The sequence below is a fragment of the Canis lupus genome, chromosome 25, assembly GCF_011100685.1.
Source record: "Canis lupus familiaris isolate Mischka breed German Shepherd chromosome 25, alternate assembly UU_Cfam_GSD_1.0, whole genome shotgun sequence".
NCBI lineage: Eukaryota > Metazoa > Chordata > Mammalia > Carnivora > Canidae > Canis > Canis lupus.
The window spans coordinates 43570635-43590224 of NC_049246.1; the positions used below are offsets into that span (position 1 = coordinate 43570635).

The 19590-nt window shown below is 51.0% G+C and overlaps 1 protein-coding gene across 1 annotated transcript; it reads right to left on the bottom strand.

Annotated features, from left to right (window-relative positions):
* Positions 1-8155: 8155 nt before the first annotated feature.
* Positions 8156-16905, bottom strand: NMUR1 (neuromedin U receptor 1). The gene is made up of 3 exons (XM_038574176.1): positions 16832-16905; positions 12696-13584; positions 8156-10692 (listed from the first exon to the last, which is right to left on the bottom strand). Exons 1-3 carry the CDS (start codon positions 16832-16834, stop codon positions 10313-10315), a joined length of 1272 nt encoding a protein of 423 aa, XP_038430104.1. The 5' UTR covers positions 16835-16905; the 3' UTR covers positions 8156-10312.
* Between the last annotated feature and the right edge of the window lie 2685 nt (positions 16906-19590).

Below are 19590 nucleotides of genomic sequence, written 5' to 3' on the forward strand. Positions count from 1 at the left end.
GTGGGGCACCTGGCTGGCTCAGTCAGTAAAGCCTGAGACTCTTGATCTCTGGGTAGTGAGTTCGAGCCCCACGTGTGGCCTAGAGTTTCTTTCCTTCTAAGTTTTTTAAGTTTTTTTTTTTAAGTTTTTTAATTGGTAAAAGAGCTAAGCTTTTCTTTTTTTTTTTTTTATTTTTTTAAATTTATTTATGATAGTCACACAGAGAGACAGAGGCAGAGACACAAGCAGAGGGAGAAGCAGGCTCCATGCACCGGGAGCCCGACGTGGGATTCGATCCCGGGTCTCCAGGAGGACGCCCTGGGCCAAAGGCAGGCGCCAAACCACTGCGTCACCCAGGGATCCCGAGAGCTTGGCTTTTCAATGTCATTCCTAGGGAACAAAGGAATATCTGTAAATGAAATTAAGACATATTTGACCACCTTATGATTTTAAAGTTTTGGATGCAAACGTGTCTGCAAATATAAGGAAGGGGCACCTGGTGGCTCAGTTGTTTAAGCGTCTGCTTTCCACTCAGGTCATGATCCTGGGGTCCTGGGATCGATCCCCCCATTTGGGCTCTGTTCAGTGGTGGAGTCTGCTTCTCTCTCTTGCTCTCCCACTCTCCCTTCTTGTGCTCTCTGTCAAGTAAATATAAGGAATAAATTGGAAAGAAATATTTATAATATATGTAACAAAACCAGTGTCAGAATATGAAAGCTATAAATCAGTAAGAAAAAGACAAAGATGGGCAAAGAATATGAAAAGCCATTTTCTTTCTTTTTTTTTCTTTAAGATTTTAAAGACCCTGGGATCATGGCCTGAGCTGAAGGCAGACACCTAACTGACTGAGCCACCCGGGCACCCCTGAAAAGCAATTTTCAAAAGAAATTTAAGTAGCATATAAAGGTATAAAAAAATGCTCTACTATACAACCATTAGGGAAACATAACTTAAAATGGTAAGATACTGGGGTGCCTGGGTGGCTCAGTTGGTTAAGCATCTGACTCTTGATTTCAGCTCAGGTCATGATCTCAGGGTCAGGAGATAAGAGCCCCTGGGGCTTTGAGCCTGGTGGGGAGTCTGCTTGAGACTCTTTCCCTCTCCGTCTGCCCCTCCCCCCATCCTGCACATTCTCAATCTTTTTTTAAATATATAAAATAAGCCTCTCTCTCTGCCTCTTATGAATAAATAAAATCTTGTAAATAAATAAACAAATAAACTAATAAGATCCCATTTGTGTCCATCAGATTAACAGAAATTAAAACATCAAATAAGTGTTTTGGGGTTGTGGGAAGCTGCTACTGTAAGGGAGGAAATCTCTTTTTTTGCTCTACTCTTCTAAATTCTGGGCTGGGGCCCTGTAACAAAGAGATTAACAAGAGAAAAGCATATAAATTTTTTAAGATTTTATTTTATTTATTTGACAGCACAAGCAGGGGGAGTGGGAGAGAGAGACGGCTTCCTGCTGAGTAAGGACCCTGATGCAGGGCTCCATCCCAGGATCACAACTCAAGCCAAAGGCAGACATCCAATCCACTAAACCACCCAGGTGCCCTAAATTTCTTTACCATAAGTTTTATGGAACATGGAAGCCTTCAAAAGGAAATGCAGGGCAGCCCGGGTGCCGTGATCCAGGGCGTGATCCTGGAGACCCCGGATGGAGTCCCATGTCGGGCTCCCTGCATGGAGCCTGCTTCTCCCTCTGCCTGTGTCTCTGCCTCTCTCCCTCTCTCTCTCTGTGTCTCATGAATAAGTAAATAAAGTCTTAAAAAAAAAAAAAAAAAAGGGAAATGCAGACCTGAAGAAGCAGGTAAGCCTGAGTGGTGGTGGTGTTTAAAGATTATTCACAAGAGGCATAGAGAGGCAGAGACATAGAGGGAGAAGACTCCCCACAGGAAGCATGATGTGGGACTCGTTCTCCGGACTGGGATCACACCCTGAGCCAAAGACAGACGCCCAATCGCTGAGCCACCCAGGTGTCCCAGCCTGAGTTTTTATGCTATGGTTGGTGGAAGAGTAGAGACTTAATGGGAACGTGAAACAAGACAAAGGAATATGAGCTCAGTGTAGTAAACGGGGAAACAAGCAAGGCCTGTTGATCCAGATTCCTCCTAGTGTTTTGGAGAAAAAAATGCTCCTTTCCTCTGGGTATAGGGTGGGCACCTCTCACATGAGAAGCTGTGACCTGCCTCAGGGAAGATCAGAGTCCTTGCACCTGCTTTCTTTCAAATTCCATTACCTTAAAATAGTCAATATGCCACAGTGCCATATTTGGCGGTAGTTTAACCTGAATCCCCTTATTACAAACACCTGGAGAGAAATTTGGCAATTTCCAGTCAAGGTAAAAATTTTCATTCCAGGGACACCTGAGTGGCTAAGTGGTTGACCATCTGCCTTCGGCCCAGGGCGTAATCCTGGGGTCCTGGGATCGAGTCCTGTGTCAGGCTTCTCTCTCTGCCTGTGTCTCTGCCTCTCTCTCTGTGTCTTTCATGAATAAATAAAATATATTTTTTTTTAATTCTCATTCCAGGGATCCCTGGGTGGCGCAGCGGTTTGGCGCCTGCCTTTGGCCCAGGGCGCGATCCTGGAGACCCGGGATGGAATCCCACGTCGGGCTCCCGGTGCATGGAGCCTGCTTCTCCCTCTGCCTGTGTCTCTGCCTCTCTCTCTCTCTCTTTCTCTCTCTCTGACTATCATAAATAAATAAAAATTTAAAAAAAATCTCATTCCTTACATTTAGGAATTCCACTTACAAGTGTGTAACCTAGAGAAGCAGTCTCACATAGATGAATATGTAAATCTTTATTGCAGACTTAAAAATAATTTTGTTGTGGACATTTCCAAACATACATTAAGTAGAGAGAGTAAAAAAATGAGGGATCCCTGAGTGGCTCAGTATTTGAGTGTCTACCTTCAGCTCAGGACGTGATCCTGGGGTTCTGGGATCGTGTCCCGCATCAGGCTTCCCGCGGGCAGCCTGCTTCTCCCTCTGCCAATGCCTCTGCCTCTCTGTGTCTCTCATGAGTAAATAAAATCTTTTTTAAAAATCCACTTTTACCCATCACCCAGCTTCAAAACTTCAATATTTTTGCCAATATTTTAAAACTATTCCTTGCCTCAATTTCCCCCTCCTCTCCCTTTTTCTTTCTTGAGTATTTTAATGGGACTCCTATGCATCCTATCATTTCACCTATAAACACTTTATTATGTATAGTAACATGCTGTTGGCTTGATACCACCTAATAGCTAGTCTGTGTTCAATTTTCTGTCTCAAAATGTCTTACTGTTGATTTGCTTGAAGATTCAAAAATTTCCAAAAACATTTCAAAAATTTCCACACCTTACATTTGGTTGATATGTCTTTAAATCATTCTAAATCTATACTAGAGGGCAGCCAGGGTAGCTCAGCAGTTTAGCGCCACCTTGGGTCCAGGGCATGATCCTGGAGACCTGGGATCCCTGCATGGAGTCTGTTTCTCCCTCTGCCTGTGTCTCTGCCTCTTTCTCTCATGAGTAAGTAAATAAAATATCTAAATAAATAAGTCTATAATAGAGAATCTTGGGGCACCTGGCTGGCTCAGTCAGGAGAGCTTGCAACTCTTGATCTCAGGGCCATGAGTTCAAGCCCCATATTGGGTGTAGAGATTATAAATAAATTTAAATATATATATTTATTTTTAGGGGCACCTGGGTGGCTCAGTTGGTTTAGTGTCCAACTTTTGATTTAGGCTCAGGTCATGATCTCAGGGCTATGGGATGGAGCCCTGCATTGAGCCCCATGGCTGGCTCTACACAAGGCAGCGAGTCTGCTGCTCTCCTTCTCCCTCTCCCCCTCCCTCCATTCTCTCTCTCTCTCAAATAATATATATATTATATATATATATATATATATATATAATAGAGACTATTTTACTTAATTTTTAAATTTAAATTCAATTAATTCACATACAGTGTATTATTAGTTTCAGAGGTAGAGTTCAGTGATTCATTAGTTGCATGTAACACCCAGTGGTCCTTATAGCATGTGCCCTCCTTAATGTCCATCCCCCAGTTACTATCTCCCCTCCCCCTCCTTTCCAGCAACCCTCAGTTTGTTTCCTGTGTTTAAGGTCTCTTACGGTTTGTCTCCCTCTCTGATTTTGTCTTGTTTTATTTTTCCCCTCCCTTTTCCTATATGGTCCTCTGTTTTGTTTCTTAAATTCCGCATATGAGTGAAATCATGGTATTTGTCTTTCTCTGATTGACTTATTTCACTTAGCATAATATCCTCTAGTTCCATTCACGTTGTTGCAAATATTAAGATTTCATTTCTTTTTTGATGACTAGCATTCCACTGCCTGTGTGTGTGTATGTGTGTGTATATACCCCACATCTTCCTTATCCATTCATCTGTTGATGGACTCTGGGCTCTTTCCATAGTTTGGCTATTGTAGACATGGCTGCTATGAACATTGGGGGTACAAGTGCCCCTTCAGATCACTATGTTTGTATCCTTTGGGTAAATACCTAGTAGGGCAACTGCTGGGTTGTAAGATAGCTCTCTACATTCAACTTTTTGAGGAACCTGCATACTGTTTTCCAGAGTAGCTGTACCAGCTTGCATTCCCACCGACAGTGTAAGAGAGTTCCTCTTTCTATACATGCTCATCAATATTTGTTGTTTTCTGACTTGTTAATTTTAGCCATTCTGACTTGTGTGAGGTGGTATCTCACTGTAGTTTTGATTTGTATTTCCCTGATGTCGAGTGATGTTGAGCATTTTTTCATGTGCCTGTTGGCCATCTTAGTTGGAGAAATATCTGTTCATGCCATCTGCCCATTTCTTGACTGGATTATTTGCTTTTTGAGTGTTGAGTTTGATAAGTCCTTTTTAGATTTTGGATAGTGGCCCTCTATCTGATGTGTCATTGCAAATATCCTCTCCCATTCTGTGGGTTGTCTTTTGGTTTTGACTGTTTCCTTCGTTGTGCAAAAGCTTTTTACCTTGATGAAGTCCCAATAGTTCATTTTTGCTTTTGTTTCCCTTGCCTTTGGAGATTGTCTAGCAATAAGTTGCTGCAACTGAGGTCGAAGAAGAAAACCTCTTTTAAAAAAAAAATATTTTATTTATTTATTCATGAGAGACAGAGAGTCAGAGACACAGGCAGAGGGAGAAGCAGGCTCCATGCAAGGAGTCCGATGTGGGACTAGATCCCAGGACTCCAGGATCAGGCCCCGGGCCAAAGGCAGGCACTAAACTGCTGAGCCACCCAGGGATCCCCAAGAGAACCTCTTTTAAATGCTATCTATTTATTGAAGAAACCAAGTCATTTGTCCTATAGAATTTGTCCTTATTCTGCATTTGACTGAGACCTTTAAGGTATCTTGAACATATTCACCCAGTCTCTGTGTTCTTGTAAACTGGTAGTTAGATCTAGAGGCTTCATTATATTAAAGCCCAGGGGTTTTTGCAGGAAGACTTCATGGTTGGTGGCATGTACTTCTTTTGCCTCCCTCTAGGGGGCACCCAATGTCTGGTTGTCCCACTTGAGTGATGTTAAAATTGATGAGACAGTTTGGGTGTTCTCAACTTCATCATCCATTATAACCATTGATTTTTCTACCTGATGGTTCTGGGCAGTTTGTTTTGTAAAGCAAATGTTTAAAACAATCTATTATTCATTATGGGGGCAGGGGATAAGTGGGGGGAAATAATAGGAATCAAATTGCCAAAATCTTAACAGCGGTTAATTTAGGTCCTGAGAATAGATGTACTACTTTCAGGGCACCTGGCTGGCTCAGTTGGAAAGGCATGCAACTCTTGATGTCAGGTTTGTGAGTCTGAGTTGTCCTTCCCTACCCCGTGCACAAGCTTGAAAGAGGGTGAGGTTGGAATACTGCAATTAAGGAGGCCACACAAAGGGACATTTCCCTTAAAGAGTAACTACCTTTATCACACTAAACCATGTAGATTTAGGAACCTGGACACTTTGGAAGGACGCTGTTGTCAATGTTAGACTCTGAGGTCTCTGATTTGTGTGCAGGCGGATTACACATTCTTTGTTTAGAAATGTCAATACCTCTCAGTCCAGTCAGACTTTGGCCAAAGGCCATTCTGACTTTTAAGGGTAGTTAGTGGCTGAGCGCAGATTCCAACCCGAGCAGCCTAGTTCCAGAGTCCTTGCTCACCACCTCTACACCCTACTGCTTTGTCAGTAGAAGCACACTCAAGTTCTTTTCTTGTGCTGAAGAGGTTTATTAGAAAAATGTAAATGTAAATGTTTCTAGGATCAAATTCCTTAAACCTGTCTTCATCTTCCTTGTCTTAAAAAAAAAAAAAAAAAAAAAAGATAGGAGTGCCTGCGTAGCTCAGTCAGTTAAGTGTCTGACTCTTGGTTTTGGATCAGGTCATGATTTCAGGGTCATGAGCTCAAGCCCCACATCCAGCTTGCGTTCAGTGAGGAATCGGCTTGAGATTCTCTCTCCCTCTCCTTCTGCCCCTCCCCGCTCATACTCTCTCTTAAATAAATAAATCTTTTTTTTTTAAGATTTTATTTATTTATTCATGAGAGACACAGAGAGGGGCAGAGACCTAGGCAGAGGGAGAAGCAGGCTTCCTGCAGGGAGTCCAATGCGGGACTTGATCCAGGATCCTGGGATCACGCCCTGAGCCAAAGGCAGACACTCAAACGCTGAGCCACCCAGGCATCCCTCAAATAAATAAATCTTTAAAAATAAATAAATTTTGAAAAACCAAAGATAGTTTTAAAACAGTAAGATAGAATGACAATGATTATGAAGTATTACAGACTGTAGTTTGGGATTTTAACAAATCAATATATGCTTATCTTAGATAATATATGCTTATCTTAGAAATGTGTAAAGATAACCACTAGTAAAACAAACAATGCATAACCTTCAAACCAATAAACAGATGAATCTGTTAAGGTTCTTAGTTGCAAACAACAGCAAACAACTCTGGCCAACTCTAGCAGAAAAGGAGTTTATTGAAAAGCTCTTGGCAGCTCAGAACATCAACAGGAAGGCCGGAAAACCTGGCAGAGAAACTGGGCAGAAACCAGGGGAGGCTGGTGGCAGAAGGCCCAGGAACAGTCCTGATGGGACACTGCTGTGAGCACTGTGGTCCTGGACACGTCTGCCCCTGCTGTCATGGGTCTTAGTATCACTTGCTCTGGACAGGAGTCTCATGTCGGATCATCCAGCTGCCTGAGTACAAGTCATGGGCCACACGGTGACGTAAGTGGTGGAAAGTGACTGGAAGCCTTTCAGCTTCTGTAGTGGGGGGCTGGGCTTGGTCTCCAATGAGAGTCACACACTGAGGGATTTCTCCCCGCCACACACACACACACACACACACACACACACCCTGCGAATGGAGTGCAAATGCCAGAGGGCCCCCCCGGAAAGGCAACTCCTCTCTACATGGAAAACCTGGGAAAGAAAACTTGGTAGATCCATTAGAAGGGAGCATGGGGAAGAGAGGAAGACTCTAAGCGTACAAGATGAGGTTGAAATAGGTGGCAAGTGCTGTGTCCTTTATGTTTTCTGAGTAGATACTTAACAGAAGGAAGGGTGGACAAATGCAGCTTTGTTTGTCGAGACTAATCTTGGGACTCAAATTCGCAGAGAAAATAAACCTTTTTTCTGAGAAGGATGATTCCAGTATGTTCACCATGGCTCTCAGAAGAGATACTAGCCAAGAAGGTTGCGTGTGATGGACCGCGGGACGTAGGACCCATCAGGAAGGAGGCGAGGATGGCTTGGGGGAAAGCAGAGCAGTCAGGAATAAGGAAGGCTGGATGAAATCGAAAAATGTATCATCGGGGTAGCAGAGCAGGAAGGAGGCAGTCATGGTCAAGAGTTCACACTTCCTGAAATGGAAAAATTCTTGGAACTCCTGGGAGTGAGGATGTAACCAAGGGGCCCAGCACTGGGGTGGAGGAGAGGTCTCCAGGACTGCAGGAAGGATCAGGAGCTGAAACCAGGGAGGCAGAGGCACATCCTTGTGGCCTTCGATGCCACCCTAGAGAATGCCAAGACTAGAACAGATGGGAAGTGCAGAGAGCCCCCCATTCTTGAACCCAGGAGAAAGAAGGATGCAGGTGACTGCAGCTGGGAGTAGAAGTGACTCGAGCCCCAGATGCACCAGACACTTAGGAAGAGTGGGGGACTCCTGGCTTGGGAGTAGCACTGGGCGCTCATGGGAATGCCGCCCCCACCCTGACCGGTGCTGCAGGGGACTCTGCTTCCCCATCCAGAAGAGGGGGATCCTGCTGGCTGGCCTTTCTGCCTCCATCCCTTTTTCTCCAGGGCTGAGCCCAGAGCTACCATTTCCATCTTCCATGGCAACTGGTGACCCATGACAAATGGGACCTACCCACCAACATGCTGCGGAGGCACTTGAGAGACAGGCATCCACTCCACACTGAGGGGAGCCACACCTTCTGACAGCTCCTGTCCCCACTTTCCCAGTCAGCCCGGTGCTCCTGGGCACCCAGCGGGCCTCTCCTAGATGCACACTGACCCGAGCTCCTCAGGCCCCTAAGTCATCTCTGACAGTCTCTGGGAACAACTGCAGCCTGGAGTCGGGGATCTAAGTGTCCCCCACCCCCACCGCCTCACCACCCCTGGGCTCCGGGGACCCACTGCAGGGGCCGCTTGCTGCACTGCTTCTTTTCACAAGTCCCCATCTGAATTATGGTAAAATACATAGCATGAGACATCCTTGTAACCACATAAGTGTATTATAGTTCAGCATGAAGTACATTCACACTCTTGTGCAACCAGTCTCCAGAATTTTTTCATCTGGCAAAACAAACTCTATACCCATTGAACAACTCCCCATGTCTCTCTCCCACCAGCCCCAGCAAGGGTGGATTTTAACTATTTTAAATTGTTTTCATTTTTGCTTATTTGCACTTTCCAAGTTTTCTTCAAAGAGCATTTGCTATTTTTACAATTGAATTTGAACACTCCAGAACATTATGTGCAACCTTGTACAATCTCTGCACTTCACGGGCAGGGGACCCGGGTCCTGAGCTAGGAAGGGTCTGCAGGCAAGGGGGACCCAGACGACAGACCCGCTGCCTCCTCCACCCGGGGCACCCTCAGCACCCCACCAAGGGGACCAGCGGTCCTTTCACAGGAGTCTCCTCTCGGAAGGGGGACAGGGTTCGCGGACTTGCAGCAGGTCAAGTTCCGGCCACTGAGTGGATCCTGAGCACTGCCCCTCAGCCCCCCATTTGGGATGGGACTCTGTTTTCAGGACACAAGGGACTGGTCGCTGTCTCTTCTCACCTCACTGAGCCCCAAACAAAACTGTCCTCACAGGGTCACTCCTTGCCCTTGGTTGGCTCGTGTCTCTTGTCTCTGGAACCCTCTGGTCAGCCAGGCCCTGGGTTCTGCTCACCTCAGGGCCCCAAACCAGCTCACAGGGAGGCAAGGACAGAGCCGAGCAGGGGTCTCCGCTCACTCGCCAGACCTCAGTCGGTGTCAAGCAAAGAACATGCCCGGAGTGGCTTTCAGTGCAGGGGCTGGGGGAGACACAGAGGTCAGGGACAGAGCAGGAGTCACGGGGTGGTGAGGAAGTAGAGGGTAATTTCTGCCTTTGTTGATCTAAGGTTTTCTGACAGTTTTGCTACAAGCACTGACTGATGCATCTGCTCAGAAGACCACAGGTAAGGTGCCAAAGTGTGACACCGTAGAATGTCAGGGCCTCTTATTTTTCAGACCAGGGACCAAGGCTTGCGAAGGTGATGCCACGCTGCAAGGTGGTAGCAGCAGGGCTGAGACTGGAACCAGGTCCCCCGGATCCCTGGCACCCCTGTGGCCCAGCCACTCCACCAGGTGGAGATCCAGAGCAGAATGTGCTGACTGCGTGAGGGCCACGGAGGGTCAGGTTGACAGGGGTCCCCAAGTACAGGCCAAGAGCTGGAGAGTGCCAGAATGGGCCAGAACCTGCAGGATCTCAACGAGAAATGGGAAGGAACGGTGGGGCCCCACAAAAACATTTCAGAAACTAGGGGTGGGGTGGGGGAGACCCCAGATGGAGGCTTGCTCTGCCACTTAACTAGCTGCCTTGGTTCTGGAGAAGAAGGACTTTACCTGCAGGCCCACGGCTCTGGGGGGCAGAGAGCAGGCTTGTATCCCTTCCAAAAACTTGGATGGGGGCAGGAGTCACTGAGGTGCTGGTCAGAGTTTATAGGCCGAAGTGGGGATGGGACACAAAGGGGGACAGTTTGAGAAGACATCCCAGCGGAGGAGGGTGAGTACCCCTTCCAGAACCGCATGTGGCACTCTGGTCTCTCTTGCTGAAGCTGCTTCCAGGCTCCACTCAGAAGGGGTCAGTCTCCTGCAGCCCCTCTCGGCCACCATTCTCCAACAGAGGCTGGGCCCTGGTGCCCGGGGAGCCCAGGTCACACAGGGTGCTGCCCATGGTCACCCTGCTGAGGCTTGAGCTGTGGCGGGGCCTGTGGTAGCGGCACTGAGTCCCCAAGCACAGGGTTTCCTGGAAAGTCTCCCTGAAGCGGCTTGACATGACGTTGTAGAGCACGGGGTTAATGGCCGAGCTGAGGTAGAAGAAGATGCCGGAGATAACGTGCACGTACTGGAAGGCCAGGTGCAGGCCTTCGGTCCAGTGGGACACAAAGCTCCACATGAGGCGGTCAATGTGGAAGGGGGCCCAGCAGATTCCAAACACCACGACCAGCACAACTGTGGGGGCACAGAAGGGAGACTTGTGTGCCTGCCAGACTGCCTTCCCTGGGCTTCACGGTAGTCTGGTCATTCTCACCTTGCCACCCACGCCCACTGTCCATCTGGAAGGTTCTGGAAGTTTGCCCACCCTAGCCTCAGCACGCCCTTCAGGAAGGCTGGTCTCACCACTGTCACTGCCTGGGCAGTGGGCCCCTGCCCTACTCCCAGCCACAGTCAACTGGACCAGGTGTGGGCGCGTGAGCCAAGCTGGCCCAGTCTGGCTCTCCCATCACAAGAGTCTGGAACTAGGTGACTCTTAGCTAAGACGTCACCCAGCTTCCCAGAGCTTCCCTTCAGCTGTAGTGTCAACCAGTCATGCCTGTCATCGGGCTTGCCTTGATTTTTGTTTCTTATCTCTTGTGTTTGCTTCTCCAACTGCCTATCTTCCCCTGCCGTGCCTTCCCCACCACACCCCAGCACGGTTTTCCCTCATCATCTGGGATTTCCATCAGGATGTTGCTTACAACATCCCTAGCCCACATCCCCAGCCCATGGCCCTCTGAAAGTGAAGCTGGGGGGAAGGAGGGAGGGAGGGAGAGAAGGCCAGAGCCCCAGGCCAGCAAGCCAGGCACCATCCCTGAAGGAACCACCCCAGCTTCCCAGGGTGAGGGCCATCCCAGCTGAGCAGACTTGGTACCTGCAGGGCAAAGGAGTAGGAGGCAGAGGCAGAGGGGGCAGGGGGTCTGTAGGGCAGGCTTCACAGGGCAGAGCTGAAAGGCAAGCTTGGAACTCTGGGGTCAGTCCACTTTAGGGAGCTGCACAAGTGGCCTTGGCTTTGGGACACTTACTGGGGCACAAGAAGAATGGGTCTCTTTCTGGGAATAGGGCAGTCCCCAGTGAGCTGGCTATAATCCCATGGCTTTGACCAAGGTCTCACTACCTCTGTCTTGCCCTGGCTCAGTCCATCTACCTGATTCAGGCCTTGCGAGGGTGGGTCAGGTTGAGGAGGAAATCGTGAATTGGCTTTGTGTCATTTAGTCTGGCTTCCTCAGAGCCTCTGATTTTGAAAAAGGGCCGGATCTAGAGAAGAGTAAGACCCAGAGCCTCCACCCAGCTGGCCTGCCCCCATCCACACCTCTGCCCTGACTCTCCTGTGCTCTGCACACTGACCCTCACAAACACACCTCCTGATGAGCCTCTTTTAGACAACAGTCATCCCCGCGGTCCTCGAGGACCCACAGGTACTACATGGAGGAAACCTATCATCTTGCCCTTCCAACACCTTGCTCGCCTTCTCTGGGGAACTCTGCTCCCCCCAGATCCCAGCATGTGAGTCTACGTGTGGGGGCTACAGACCTCGGCATCCTGCCACTCTGGCCTGGGAGCAGGCCATGACCTAAGCCTGTCAATCAGAATTCTTACCTGGGACGTTTCAACAGCCATTAAGAGAAGAGGGCCATTCCTCAAGAAAGAGGAACTCTGTGCCCATGGCTATGCTTCCCAGGCTGCCCTTGGCCTCGGAGCAAAGAGATGTTTAGGAGCAAAGATGAGAGACCTGTAGGGTCCAGCTCCCACGAACAGCTCTGCCCTCCCAGAAGCCAGCCACATGCCCTTGCCCAGTCTGTGAGTTTGATTCCACGAGCCAATGCCAGCTGCATGGGTGAGCCACCCTCTGCCACCATCTGCACAGGCCTCCAAGCTTAGAAGGACCCTGGGCTTAGTTTAATGACTATTGCTCTCTGGACAGTCATAATGATCTTTGAACAGGGGACCCCAAATTTGCATTTTGCCTCAGCCCCCACAAATTATGTGGCCCATACTGCCATTTATCTTTGATACGAGTCTCTCAGAGAGTAATCACACACGTGCGTGCACACACACAGGGCGGGGGGAGGGGGGTAACTCCAGACCTCACACTCAGCCTCCATCGGAAACCCAGACCCTCAGCCCCCAGGTCCCGGAAGCTCTAGCCTCACCCCCCAGGGTCTGGCCCCGCCTCTCTTCCCGGTAGCAGCACTTACACAGCATCTTGGTCACCTGTGTCCGCCCCCGATCCTGCGAGCCCGGAAATCTGCAGCTGTCGCGCGACCCGGCCCTGCCCCTGGCCTCCGGCCTGAGCACCAGTAATCGCTCCCGCCGCAGCCGCAGCCCGATGAGCAGGTACAGCACGCTGATGGTGGCCATGGGCAGGCAGAAGAAGAACAGGGTGGTGATCTGCACGACCAGGTTGTAGAGGGCCCGGGGGTGGACCAGGGTGCACACAGCCGAGTGGGGCACCGGGCCCCGGCAGGGCACTTCCAGCTGCTGGAGGCCGTGCAGGCTGGTGTTAGGCAGAGAACAAAGCACAGCGAGGCCCCAGATGGCTCCGAGGACACGGCGCACGTGCACCCGAGTCATCATGGACCTGGCCTGCAGCGGGTGCACCACAGCCACATAGCGCTCCACGCTCAGGGCCGTGACGTTGAGCACCGAGGCCAGGCACACCGTCTCGAAGAGCAGCGTGCGGAAGTAGCAGCCCCCGGCGCCCAGCAGGAAGGGGTAGTTGCGCCACATCTCATAGAGCTCCAGGGGCAGGCCCACGAGCAGCACCAGCAGGTCCGACACCGCCAGGCTGAAGAGGTAGTAGTTGGTGGGGGTGCGCATGGCCTTGTGGCGCAGGATGACCGCGCAGGTCAGCCCGTTGCCCACGGCGCCCACCACGAAGATCAGCAGGTACGTGATGCAGATGGGCACGAACAGCTCTGTCTGCTGGGGCCCCAGGTACTTGATTCTCAGTTCCTCGTCGGTGAGGTTTAAGTCCTCGGGGTCAGAAAGCCCCAACGCCCGACTGCCATTGCAGGGCACCAGGCTCCCCGCGTCCCGTGGGGACGTGTCTCCGGGGAGGATGGAGCAATTGAAGCAGAGAGGAGCCTGTGGAACAGAACAGAGACGCCCAGAAAAGTCACTCGGAAATCCCTGGGGATCCAGGAGACCGAAGGGGCCAGCGACACTAACATGATTTTTTTTTTTTTTTAAGATTTTATTTATTCATGAAAGAGAGGGAGAGGCAGAGACACAGGCAGAGGGAGAAGCAGGCTCCATGCAGGGAGCCCGACGTGGGACTGATCCCGGGGCCTCCAGGATCATGTCCTGGGCCAAAGGCAGGTGCTAAACCGCTGAGCCACCCAGGGATCCCGAGAAACATGATTTCATGTCCTGCTAAGAAATAAAAGAAACCACGACACCTGGGTGGCTCAGTGGTTGAGCATCCGCCTTTTGCTCAGGGAGTGATCCGGGGTCTAGGGATCGAGTCCCTCATCTGGCTCCCGGCAAGAAGCCTGCTTCTCCATGTCTCTGCCTCTGTATGTCTTTCATGAATAAATAAATAAAATCTTTAAAAAATGGGCAGCCCGGGTGGCTCAGCTGTTTAGTGCTGCTTTCGGTCTAGGATGTGATCCTAGGGACCCGGAATCGGGTCCCATGTCAGGGTCCCTGCATGGAGCCTGCTTCTCCCTCTGCCTGTGTCTCTACCTCTCTCTCTTTCTGTGTCTCTCATGAATAAATAAATAAAATCTTTAAAAAAAAATCTTTAAAAAATTTAAAAACCTCTCATCTCTTATAAGGTAGATAATAATTTTGGAGATATGAAAATGTACATCTTAAAAATGATACAAAGCAGGGTTTCCACGATCCACTGAAGCCTTTGAATAAAGGATGGATCCTCTGGATCATGGGCTTTGCAGTCAGCAGTCTCCCCTTGGGTCTGTCCCCTTTCAAGCCCTGGACTTCAGGAGAGGGACTCAGTTTGGGCATCTGTAAAATGGGCACAACATGCAGTAACTCATCAGTATGGTTATTCAGACCAAGGGGTCTGGGGACACCTGGGTGGCTCAGTCGGTTAAGCATCTGCCTTCAGCTCAGGTCAGGATCCCAGGGTCCTAGGACAGAGTCCCACAACAGGCTCCCTGCTCAGCGGGGAGTCTTCTTTTCTCTTTTTATCTCTCCCCCTCCCCCTGCTTGTGTGTGTGCTCTCTCTCTCTCCCTCTCCTGTCTCAAATAAATAATAAAACCTTAAAAAAAAAAAAAAAAGGGATGCCTGGGTGGCTCAGTAGTTGAGCATCTGCCTTTGGCTCAGATCATGATGCTGGGGTTCTAGGATCAAGTCCCACATCTGGCTCCCTGAGGGGAGCCTGCTTCTCCCTCTGCCTGTGTCTCTGCCTCTCTCTGTGCATCTCTCATGAGTAAATAAAATCTTAAAAAAAAAAAAAAAAAAAAAGAACAAGAACAAGAACAAGAACAAGGGCTCTGGAAGCAACTGCCTGGATTCCAATCCAGCCTCCTCAGTTCTGGGCTGTGTGACCATTTGCATGGGAACCTCTCTGTTTCCTTATTGTAAGGATCCAGCAATTTAATCTACAAAAGGTACTAACGTGGGACCAGAGAAAGGCTGGTCATCAGTCACCTCACAGTGAGGACTGAGTCACTGTGGGGCTCAAGTGAAGGGGTAAAAGGGCTAAAAACCAGAATGCTAACCCAAAAGTCATTCTTGTTTCTGTTTCCTATCACCTGCACTGTTAAAGGTTGAAATATTTGACAACCTTGTCACTGCAACCTTGTTGCAGCTCTGCTACACTCTAGCTATCACATCTCTTCACTCTACCTCAGCCTACACATCTGTAAAATGGGGGAGTCCACAAAGCTTACCTCATGATTTCTGTGAAGATTAAATGAGAGAACACATATAAAGTTCTCAGGGTGTGCCTGCCACAACTCAGGTGTGCAATATCAATGCATAGTAACATTATCCTTACTTCCCACATGGCAGGGAAGAGCAGTCCAAGGGAAGGGTGCTTAGCTGGCTCAGTCAGTAGAGCACCCAACTAACTCTTGGTCTTGGGGTTATGAGTTCAAGACCCATATTGGGTGTGAAGATTACTTAAAAATAAAATCTCAGCGGTTTAGCACCTGCCTTCCGCCCAGGGCGTGATCCTGGAGTTCTGGGATTGAGTCCCACATCGGGCTCCCTGCATGGAGCCTGCTTCTCCCTCAGCCTGTGTCTTTGCCCCCCCCCCCCTTTCTCTCATGAATAAATAAATAAAATCTTTAAAAAAAATAAAAGTAAAATATTAAGGGAGCATGGGTGGCTCAGTCTTTAATCTACCTACTGTTGATTTTGGCTTTGGTCATAATCTCAGAGTCTTGAGATCAAGCCTTATTTCAGGCTCCTCTATCAGTGGGGGGTCTACTTAGTATTCTCTCTCTCCCTCTCAAATAAATAAATAAATAAATTTTTTTAAAAAAATAAAATAACAGGGCACCTGGGTGGCTCAGTGGTGGAGCATCTGCCTTTGGCTTAGGTCCTGATCCCGGGGTCCTGGGATCGAGTCCTGCATCAGGCTCCCCAGAGGAAGCTTGCTTCTCCCTCTGCCTGTGTCTCTGCCTCTCTCTCTGTATCTCTCATGAATAAATAAATAAAATCTTTTTTAAAAAAATAAAAAGAAAATAACATAAAATCTTTAAAAACAAACAACAGTCCGAGGGAGATGGGGCAGGGACTGAAACAAGATTTGGCAGGGCAGGTGGTTTGGTGGGACAGGCCAGGATCTGGGGACCGTCCTCCTTAGCCCTCTGGCCAAGCCCCCCCACCCCACCCCACCCCCACCCCAACCCCTGTCCTCGGAGCAACTGTGGGTTTTCAGGCTCGGTTCCTGGACCCGCTCACTGTTCCTTCAGCTCCACTGCCTCTTCTCAGTAGGGGCTTGGCGCCCGTTGCCTGTGCAGCCACCCTTCAGCTTTCTTTCTGGGTCCTTTTCTCTCCCAGACCCCAAGAATTCTGAATCCTGAATATCTTTCTCCTCCCCAGCACCTCCACCCCGAGGTCTCCCCCAGCCTCCTTGCCGGTCCCACACCTGATCCCCGCATTCTGGGCCTGGAGGGGCATTTTCACCCCCGACTCCCAGGCTGCGGGGCCGCGGGGATGAGGCGGGGATGAGCCGGGGATGCTCCAGGGACTCCTGCGCCCCGGGAAGGGTGGCAGCGCCCGCGTCCCGCAAAAAGCCAGAAGTAACCCGGCGGCTGCGAGGCCCCCGAGAGGTGGGGCGCCTGGACGGGACCCCCGGCCGCCCCCGCCCCGCGCCCCCCGCCCGCGCCCCGCCGGCCGCGGCGCCCGTGGCCCTACCATGCGCTCCGCCGAGACCGACGACCAGACGCGGCGCCGGGAGCCGGCCGACTGGCGGACAGACGGTGCCGGCCCCCAAGTAGCCCGCGCCGACGCCCCGCCCGCCGGGGGCCCCGCTGCCCCGAAAGGGACCGCCACCAGGGGGCGGGGCTCGCGCCGCAGCCGGGCCCCAGACGCCGCCGCGGGCCGCACGCGCGCTCCGAGAGAGCGCCCCTCTCCAAGCCGCCCTCCGGGACGGGACGCTCCGGGAGCACCACTAGGGGATCCTCACCACAACCCATTTACACAGGAGAAGACTGAGCCCCCGAAAGATGGAGTGCGCGCGACAGGTGTGGCTCCCGCGCCCAGCTCCCACCCGGGGCTCGGGGGGCTGCCTTTCAGCCTACCTCCTTATTATGGGGCCTCTCCAGCCCCCGCCTCCTCCTGTCCCGTATTTCAGACGCACCTCAAAGTTCACGTGTCCCAAAGGGTCCCATCCCCCTCCTAGGCTTGGGAGGTCTCCTCTCCCTCCCTCGGCCCCAAGTCCCAGGCCAGCAGTTCCCGCCCCCTCCCATCGTCCTTCCCAGGACTGCCAGGGAAGCTCCACTCTCCCCCCAGTCTGTCCCCCAGGGCCCAGTCTTCCTCCTGAACCCCCAGAGACATCGTTCCTCTGCTGGAAAACCCTCCCAGGGACACCCACACACACACACTTCCTTCTGAAAAAGAACACACCAAAGTCTAGCCTGGCTGGACCCCCATGCACCACTTGCCTTCCTGGCTCCCCCTCACTATATTCTTCACCCCCAAATGCCCTCCCTCTCATCCATTCAAGTGTTCTTCCATCTGGTGCACCCCAGGGTAGGATGCTCTCCAGGGAAGGAGGGACTGTAGGGAAGAGTCTTGATTGCAGGGATCCCAGCCTCCTCCTGCTTCCTGAAACTCTACACAGTAAAGCCAAGCAGGAAGCCCCTTCCCTGCCCCGCCCCCTCCTCCAAACAGCTCCTTAGCTGGAAGTTACTTAACAGGAACTTTCTAGGGAGCCTAGACACATGGATCTTACAGGCCAAAATGTTGGCTCCTGGGCCTCTTCCCAGAGTCCAATTCGATAAGTCTGGGCCAGGCCCAGCAACCCCCATTTTTGACAAATACCCTCCAGGGAGCCCCAAGCCCCAGAAGCATACTTTGACAAGCACTGGGAGGGGTTAGGTACAAAGCCTTAGCACCCAGGAAGGTGGCTGGTCAGCAGTGTGGAGAGATCAGCCCCACCGTGCCTCAGTTCTGCTTCCTGTAGCATGTGTAACCATGAGTGCCTTGAGGTTGCCCAGCAAAGATTTAGCACCGGGTTGGCGTGCAGCCAGCACTCAATAAAGGCTACGTAATGACAACTGGAAGTGTGATTTTGTTCCCCCCAAATTTCCCTACAGCCTCCACCCCCACCCATGAGTCACTGTCTGGCCTTGGGGACTGGGAGTCGTACCCTCTCAGAGCCTCCACCGGGCCTGCCTTCCCAGGAACTCCACATGTAAACACAAGCCCAGGCACAGGGAGAGGTTGTGAGCAGTGCAGGGGCAGATGGTCCACATGTCCTTGGGGAAAAGGATTCTGGGACTTCCCTGAGAATTAAGTCCTCAACTCCAGATGAGTGAACCTTCAAGGTCTGGGCTGCTATCATAGCATACAGCAGAGGAACAATGAGGGGTAGGTGGCCCCCCTGAGAAAGAGTTCACCATGGGTCACAGGCAGCATTTAGCAGAAGCATTGCTGACACCTGCCCCCATCCGTGGGTCACACTCACATATACACGCACCACTATGCACACACTCGGAGCATCCTGAGACCCACTGGGGAACCCTTGGAGGTGCTCGGGGGCCCAAGAAAGAAGGGGGAAGAGGAGACCCATTTCTTTTTTTTTTTTTAATTTTTATTTTTATTTATGATAGTCACACAGAGAGAGAGAGAGAGAGGCAAAGACATAGGCAGAGGGAGAAGCAGGCTCCATGCACCGGGAGCCCGATGTGGGATTCGATCCCAGGTCTTCAGGATCGCGCCCTGGGCCAAAGGCAGGCGCTAAACCGCTGCGCCACCCAGGGATCCCAGAAGACCCATTTCTGCCTTAAAGAGGCAGAATGGCTCCACCAATCAGGAACTCTTACAGCTGGGTGCACCATTCACAGCATTAACAACAATCAGAGACCGTGGCAAGCTAAATAAAGGATAGTCCCCCAAAAAGAGAGGTGCTGTGGCTATCAAGGCTGGGCTGTCCCTGCACTATTCAGAGGGCCCTGGGTGCCCCAGGTTGAGCTCAAGACCACCATGGTGGCATGTCCCATCAGAACCCGAGGACATCCTGCTGCCTCTCTGCTCTATCCCGAGCAAGTATCTCCAGGACATAGTTACTGGGGATGCCTGCAGGGTGAAGCCTGTAACAAACGCCTCCTAGGTTTCCTGGGTATATAATTCAGTCTCCTGAACCTGGCTGCTGCCCAGACCCGGGTGTTAAGGCCCCAACTCTCCACAACAGCACATCTGCCAAGGGAGGGCCTCTGGGGCCCACAGAGCCACTTGGGAGACCTCTCAGGTCCTGGGGTCTGTGCAGGGCTCATGAGCCTGAAGTATGTGATTGGCCCCATAGCCCTTCCTCACCTGCTGATTCCTGAGAGCCCCAGAAGGACAGCTGCCCTGAGCCAGGTCTTCACCAGCACCACCCGAGCAGCTCCTGGAACATTCACTGTTCACCTAGAAGCCCCCACCCCACCCTGTCACCCTGCTCAACTGCCTAT